The sequence below is a fragment of the Mytilus trossulus genome, chromosome 10 (assembly GCF_036588685.1).
Source record: "Mytilus trossulus isolate FHL-02 chromosome 10, PNRI_Mtr1.1.1.hap1, whole genome shotgun sequence".
In the NCBI taxonomy this organism is placed as follows: domain Eukaryota; kingdom Metazoa; phylum Mollusca; class Bivalvia; order Mytilida; family Mytilidae; genus Mytilus; species Mytilus trossulus.
In genome coordinates, this window is record NC_086382.1 from 18511361 (window position 1) to 18520186 (window position 8826).

Here is an 8826-nt window from a genome sequence, read left to right on the forward strand (position 1 = left end):
ATTTTTTTTGCGACGATAGTGTCATAAGAGTCATATATAGATATCTCAGTAGCATGGGTTCGAATCCCGGCGAGGGAAGAAAAAAAAATTTGCGAACGCAAATTTACAGATCTAACATTGTTGGGTTGATGTTTAGACGGGTTGTATATACATAATGTACACAGCCATGTATCACCATCATTGCTGGTGATCCGATTGATAAATCTGTTGTAGAGTTGTCACTGACTCAGACGTACTTATATATAGATATATATAAATAAACGAGTCTAAATTGAAAACTACGTTCAAAATATGTATAAATATATATATAAACGAGTCTAAATTGAAAACTACGTTCAAACCTATGATTGCGTTGGATAAAAACCGCGATTTTTATACGTGTGCATGTAAAACAAATTTCGTGGTAGAAGGGTCTAAAAACAGCACAAACAACATTTTCCAAAAGACCAAAAAAGTGAAAAGTATATTTAAACAAAACGCATTTGACTAACAGGTCGAACAACTGATGTTCTTAAACCCTGCTGACTGCCATTGGCGATTGCCAAATAAAATTGATCACAAGATGTAACAAAATGGATCTTAAAATAAATTTTATACTATAACAGATAAAAACTTACTTGTGGCCACGATGTTATGCCACAAACATACGGTGTCAATATTTTTTTAGTACACCAGATCCGGATTTTGACAATAAATGTCTCTTCAGTGAAGTTAGGGATCGAAACGGTATTTGGAAGGCCATATAAAAAGTACCCTCATTTTTAGAAAAAGGACCCTCATTTTTTAGACAGACTCTTGAATTTTAAGAGTCAATATACTAGTATATATATAAATATATATATACAAACAAGATGTAGCGAGTAGATTATATTAATAATAGTTATCAAAGGTACCAGGCTTATAAACGATTTTTTATTATAAAAAAAATGATAAATTAATTCCTTAACGGTTTGCCATACAATAGCAATGGGTAAATGTTTAAAACAAAAACTATTCATACAATTACATCAGTTAAATCATTCAATGTTAATTATTACAAATGTATTTCACATATATTATTTTATAAACAAACAACATACATATAATATTCTAATAAAGCTTTCAAATACATAATTCATTTTATCTATATTGTTCATTATAAGCAAAATAAGTATATTGAAGAATATATATAAATTATTGTTACAATTAAACAACTATAAACTACTAGTATCACAATAATATTTCATACATCGTAAAGATTAACAAGACTACTGCACATAACTTAATCTAATTAGACCATAGAACCGATTTCATCTATCCGTGTCAGTCCTGTTAGCATCATGGTTTGACCATTCTTTGCGTTGGCGCTATCAACAGGGGCGTATTGCTGTGTTCGGCATTTGTGACAACACGATATCGAGAATTTTCGGAAATCGCGATCTAAGACAAAGAAAACCAACGGATTAAAGGCAGAATTTGCATACATCAAACAAAATCCTGTAAGTTTCATAACATGCCAAAAATTGTCATAAGGTGAAGGATCAAAGTAGTACCACATCAAATATATTCTCCTCGGCAACCAGCTGAATATAAAAACAATCATTAGTATAAATATAAGGATTATTAAGTGCACTTTTTTGCCGTCTTCTCTAGCAGTGTCGATCTGTACAGTGGAGGAATTAGAGGATACTTGTAAAAGTCTGATTAGAGTTGCCGTATAGCAGAGAAAAGAAGTCATAACTGGAACAATGAATAAAAAAATAAGTTTCTGAATTGTCATAGTTTTAGCATAGGCTTCGCCCCACGAATGTCTGTACAGAACGCACACTTCATAGCCAGGGTCTTTATACAGATTTGCTGACACAAGATCAGGAATGGCAAACATAAAGGAGTATACCCAGACAACAAATACAGCGATTATTGCCATGCTGTTTCGGTGTTCCGAACATCTACCGGATGCAATAATGTACCGTTCAATGCTGAGAGCTGTCAACATACATACTGTTACCGAGCAGCACAAAGTATGGAAGAATTCACTTAATTTACAAACGATGTCCCCATATGGCCACGTTTCAAAAGTAAAAATAGTTGACATAAAAGGCATAGAAACAGTCAGCATTAACAAATCTCCAACTGCAAGGTTGATGACGTATATGTTGTGAGGCGACGTCATTCTCCTCCTACGTACCATGTATGATAAAAGTACTCCATTTCCAATTATTCCAAACAAAAATATTATCGAGAAAGTTATTGGTATAAGTACTGATTCCAGATTTGAAAATGTTTCTAAATTTCTTGTTTTGTTCCAATCAAAATGTGAATAATTGCGTGTCAAGTTAAAGTTGCTGATTGTTGTATTGAACATTTTATTAAAATTAAAGAAACATTCTACTTACATTAAAGATATTTATCCTTAAGTCTATAGTTGAACAGTAACTTAAATTAAAAATATCAATAATTCCCTTGATACTACTTCATCAACATTTGATTGTCTGACTGCCAGATGTTTGTCCTTATTGCTATTAAAGTGAAAACCAATAGCTGTAAAGCTGTAAAAGAATCGATGTACAATAGAAGAGAATTACTCTATTGAGAAGATAAAGTTAAGTAATAAGATGTAACAGTGTATCTTGTAGATAACAGACTGAAATTTAACCAGGTTGATGAGGCTTTCACACGGAATTCATTACAAAAGATTCACAGAAAGAAGATTAATTATTCTGTCTCTTATTCAGACATTTGGAAATTATTTTATTTCATTTTCATTTCTGTTGATTATTTTGCCATTTCTTATATAATTAATTCTACTCCAAAATAATTTGTTCCAAAAATTTAGTTGTAATTAATTACGCTAAATCACGATTCAAGTGGGTAATAAAAGGAAAACTATCATTTTGATTTAATTTTCACTCTCGTGAGGTCCCAAATATCCAAAAGGTGGGCAAGTTACTGTTTTATCATATTTCCCAGTTGCATCGCTATAAAAATAATCAAATACCGTTTATCTTTTGTCATTGAATCGATGATTTCTTTAGAATCCGTGTAAAATATAGTTTGTTAACTTTTAAATGAATTATCTGTAGAATAGTATTTCATATAATGCATCCTTTCATATTAAGTTGGAAAGATAATAACTTCTTAATCTTATTCTCTTAAAACCCAGGTCTCTTAAAAAGGGACATTAGCTGTCAAATTCATGTTAACCGATTTGACTAAAAGTTCATAATCAATTCATAACATACTAAAACATACATTTGAATTATAATAATGTAACCCCATTCTGTGTGTATCTTAGACTAGACGATATATAACTTACATTCTAGATGAAATCCGAAGATTTTTCGACAGTCTATGATCCTATATGAAGATTAAGGTAAAATTAAATACACAAAAATATGTGCATTCGAATACTGCAAATAGTTTGCCAAAGTTGTTTGATTACATGTCATCGATTCAAAAATTAAGAATATCTAAATCATATGTTTAACTTTAATCTGTAGACGAAGGTTTCGATACATGCTTAGTCCATGAATAAGCCATCGCCAGCATACGGTCAAATGTATTATTGCATGAAAACAGATTCACATGAAATGGAACTATTGACTTGCAAGCAAATTATATATTAGCGATAAATTTAAGATTATTTGACAAATTTAAGCAAGTTGACTTGACCGCTCATCGCGAAATATTATTACAAATTTACTTCTAAAGATATGTTATGTTCTTTTGTAGACCGTGCCTACAATGAATTACTTTTACAAATAGTGACTTGGATGAAGAGTTGTCTCATTGGCACTCATACCTATACTATCTATACTGTTCACTGAAACTACTCTTCTTTTTTGTTTAAAAGAAGAGGGAGCAGATACTTATTGGGAAAAAACTTAAGTTATGCATAAGTATATACTATTTCAGTTATATATCTGAATCTATCAATAACAACATTTTAGATTGTTATACAGCATAATGTGACTTTTCTGGTAAATGTTCGCCTGAAAAAATAAGGACCATAACATCCGAGCAACGTAAATATATAATGCTTACATACATATTTTTGACAAACAAGAAGGTTGTGCTGTATATACAGCAACAGTTTTAGAGCGCTGGCATGTAATAGGTAAAAAGTAAAAGCAAATGAAAATTAACCGTAGAAAAAAATAACAGTACTTATTTAATCATCGGGTTTATTAAATATTACAATTATTAACCAGAAACTAATAAAATTATCTTATCCTTCTAAATTTAGAGATTCATTTAAGAAGCCACAACGTTCTTGAAACTACAAAACGACATTGTAGCTAAGTGACATTTGTTAAATAATGCATTTTTTACAAAACTGTGTGCAACATCATCAGACAGAGTTCATTCTGCTTTGCCCTTGTTAAGTTATAGATATATATATAGGTTGTTCTCATAAAACCATGCAAGTTCATAGGTAACAGAGAAGTTAAAAACGTGCATACAAAATATAAATTATGATGCTATATACAATGAATATATATCATATTTATACATTTTTGATTTAATTAACTTTTAATTCCGTGCGCTGAGCGTTCAAGAAATGATAAACTCTGTTCATATTACTTTTATTATCAAGAGAAATCGAAATAAATATGGTTGCGATCACGTCTCTTTACTGGCTAATTATCACACGACAAAAAAATTGAAAAATAGTCAAATTCTCTTAAGTGTGATTGTTTAGCATTTTCTTATTTCATTTATGAAGAAAAGTAGGAAGGTAATTGCTAGATCATCTCAATAAGTTGTCGTAGAAAGTCAGTGATTTCCCAAGTCAGCCATCTTTGAATGTCCGCTCGTGATTTTAATTGTCATTAGAATCTAATAAAGTGTGTCTTGACAAATTGTCGCTTATTCCTCATGTTGGTGAAGATTTCATTACTGCTAGATATTTCGCATTACTATCTCGACCTCAGGTGCTAAAGGGACCACTTCAGTCCATCAAAGTAGACATATCCAATGTATTCTATCTAATTACGTCCACAAATCGTTATACCCAAAGGTCAAAACCGAATTCAGTTTAGTCGTCTAAAATATTTCTTGAAAGCCGTTAAAAATTATTTAATATATATGAAATATAATAAACAATATTAATATGTCGGTTACTTATATTCTTATTTCATGTTTATGAATTACAAGGTTAACGTTTGAAATAGTAGTTTGAGCCAAAAGTTTGCGAAGCCAAATATTGAGAAATGTAAGAAAATGAAACCGTAATCACCATACATAACTTCAACATACGTAGTAGTGACTCATTATAAATTTAGAATTAACCCAATATTTATCATTGGGAACACGCTAATACCAGGAGTTGGGCTCCTTGAAGGTACCCTCATGTCAGTCCAGAGACAGCAACACAACACGATTTGTTGCAATGAAACGTCAGACGGAAATGAAAATAAACAAGAGATGTGAAATGATAGCCAATGAGACAACATTCCGCAAGAGACAGAAATGACACAGAAATAAACAACTATAGGTCAACGTACGGCCTTCGACAATGAGTAAAGCCCACACTACATATTCATTTATATAAGGATCCAAAATGACAAATGTAAAACAATGTGAAGTCGGGACTTGTGTCGCATTTCTGGGATAACCTTCATCAACGGTATACGTAATTAACTATAACCTTTGAGAGCATCACAATTAAAGAGGTCTTAATTTTAACAACGTTGACCATCTTCATCAGTTTGCCGTGTTACACTCGTGACGTGAATAGTTTCAGCAACTAGAAATCTCTATTTTGCGATCAAAAATAAAGATAAGAAGATATGGTATGATTGCCAATGCTATGCTTATCCAACAAATGACACAATAACCTATCAGCAAAAGGTTAATGTCATAGATGGTTTCCCAGGCATGGGAAAGTCTGCTGAAACTATTCACGTCACGAGTGTAACACGGCAAACTGATGAAGATGGTCAACGTTGTTAAAATTAAGACCACTTTAATTGTGATGCTCTCAAAGGTTATAGTTAATTACGTATACCGTTGATGAAGGTTATCCCAGAAATGCGACACAAGTCCCGACTTCACATTGTTTTACATTTGTCATTTCGGAGCCTTATATAGATGAATATGTAGTGTGGGCTTTACTCATTGTCGAAGGCCGTACGTTGACCTATAGTTGTTTATTTCTGTGTCATTTCTGTCTCTTGCGGAATGTTGTCTCATTGGCTATCATTTCACATCTCTTGTCTATTCATATGTTAATTGTAAATCACAGTATTCATATGACTGTTATAAGAATAAAATGAATCACACTTTATATGAATCCCTATATCTTAAGGTTTCTACAAGAACAACACTTTGATATAACATGATAATCGGATATTAAATTGAATTTTTGATACACAACGAGAAGAAAAGTATACAATTTCCATGGACACTTTGGGGACATTTTTAACTTGAGACAAAGACATGAGTCAACCGTAATTTTATTGAAGTTTCATTTTGATATTGATCATTTGAAGTCGAATCTAAAAGAATGAATTTAAAACTAATTTTACTTTTAAAATCCCCGTTCACAAGCAACAAGTGTTTGAAATAAAAGGCTGACTTCATTTAGTTAAAATTTTGAAACGTGAATGGAAAAAATACACGAATAAAACGAAAAATAACCCAATATTTCTTCAAAATCCCAGTCCCAACCCTACTAAAGTCATCTAGTTTGAGTCTTAATGTTAGTAAAATATGGTCATCATATCATGGCAAATAAATTCTTATCAGCCATTGATTTATAGTCATAGATATATCATTGGTGTTGTGAAATGTTATGAAGCAATGTTACTCGTTTTGTGCCGACCTTCTCTATACCCACTATCTGTTAAACTTAATATAGTGAAGATACTGTGAACTTTCTTGGCATATGAATGGGAAAATGACAGTCTGAAATACACTCCATGGCAGTAAATAAAAAATATTATAAATGCTACAAAGTCCAATCTGTCAAGCTTCCGGCGCAAAGATTGCTATTGTTGACTTTATTCTAAAGGAATAAGTGGTTTGAAAGATTGATATATTTTTCTATAAAACGTTTCATTAGCTTCTAGTATTGTACGACATTATGTGCCAATGCGATACAATAAATTACGACAACTTAACTTCATTACTTCACTTCCGTTTCAATTTCCAAAATCACAAGAAATAGTTGTTTCAAGCTGAGTGACAGATACGCCAATTTGTTTTCTCTGCAATTTTTAATCCCATGTATGTCACCAACAAATAAAAAAGCAATTGATTTTGTTATGCTTTTCATTAATTCTGTTATAAAAATGGTTTTAACGAAGAATGGTTTTTAAAATTGACTTCCGTTGACAAAGAACAATTTAGAATGACTTTTTCCAAAACATTAAACATGTTTGCAATGTTTTCTTGTTACTTTCACGCTAACATAGTTGCCTAGATAAACAACGAATATTACAAAGAATATATAACTTGATGATCTGCAGTTAATTTCATATGGTGATTATTTGTCATGTTCATGTCCATGCAAGTATTAAGAATATAAAATCGTTTTTTTTTAGGACTATCTTCTATTGAGATAAGACTACAATAAAAATAAAAATTAATGATAAACATTCGATGCATCGAGGAAATATTCAGGGGAGGATAAGATAAAAGTAGGATGGCATATATCTGCCCCTACTTGCCAAATAAGTCGACTTGTCAGTTAATTAAGTCTACTTGTCAGATAATAAAATGAATCCATTTTATAACAAGTATACTTAACTAAGTGACAAGTAGACTCAATTAACTGACAAGTCGACTTAATTAGCTAATTATGACTACTTAACTAAGTGACAAGAAGGGCAGATATATTTGTCATCATATAAAATAACCTATATAATATATTGAAAGAGTTTGTACTGACATTTAAAAACTGAAGTAGAAAAAGCATAATAACGTACAAAGATATGTATTTAAGTAAATGAAAATAGCTTTCAAAAATGAGGATGAGCTTTGCAATTTTGGATAGAAAATTGCTTTATTTACAAATCTCGCGGTGATTACCTCTCACCCTTTTCGTGGATTGAAAGTTCACAACACCCACATACACATGATCTCTTTAATTTCAATATTGTCATTTCTTTAATTTGATTGTCGTAAATTGTTTTAATTGATGAGTGTAATATAAAAGATGCTTAATCCAGTAAAATTATTTAAACTTGCAATTATAAAATTTTGGAAATCATCTTTAATTAAGTTTTCTGTATAGATCTGATACCTTGCCAGAAGTTTGCTTGATGTTTTGTTTTCTTTGTTTCAGCTCTTTTTGTATAAGGTTTGAATATTTGAATAGTTTTGCCTTGTAAATCACCGAAGGAAAGTTATTGTCGAAATGCGCATCTGGTTCAGTAAATCTGGTACAGTTAATGCTATAACCATTGTCCTCGTAAGTTATATTACTTAAAATAAAGAAAAGGGAAATATTTATCTGAGAAGTAAACAAAAACAGATAGATTTAAATTTGAAGGTTTCTAAAACGTTTAGTTAAGAGATTTATCCTGCAATCTTGTTGACCGTTAAGGAAAGTTTGTGTTTTCTATTTAGTGTTGCTTTGCCTGAATACCTGTACATTGAATTTAAGGCATTTTTACTATTTTCCCTTGTAATGAAATCTCGACATCTGATAATAAATAAAATATAATATATAAGTTGAATTATAAATCTATGTAAAACAAAGATTTTCCAAAGATTGGTCCTGTTACTTTAATGAGAAATGGTTTTAATCTCCTAAGCCGCAAGCACTAGCTTGTAAGTAAGCTACGTTTAACTTTATTTCATAATTGATTTATTTAGTAACGAATTTATTTATGTATCAAT

At 31.1% G+C, this 8826-nt stretch overlaps 1 protein-coding gene across 1 annotated transcript; it reads right to left on the minus strand.

Moving 5' to 3' along the window:
• Positions 1-1238: 1238 nt before the first annotated feature.
• On the minus strand, positions 1239-2152 carry LOC134687733 (neuropeptide CCHamide-1 receptor-like). The gene has a single exon (XM_063548189.1). It carries the CDS (start codon positions 2150-2152, stop codon positions 1271-1273), a length of 882 nt encoding a protein of 293 aa, XP_063404259.1. The 3' UTR covers positions 1239-1270.
• Positions 2153-8826: the final 6674 nt, after the last annotated feature.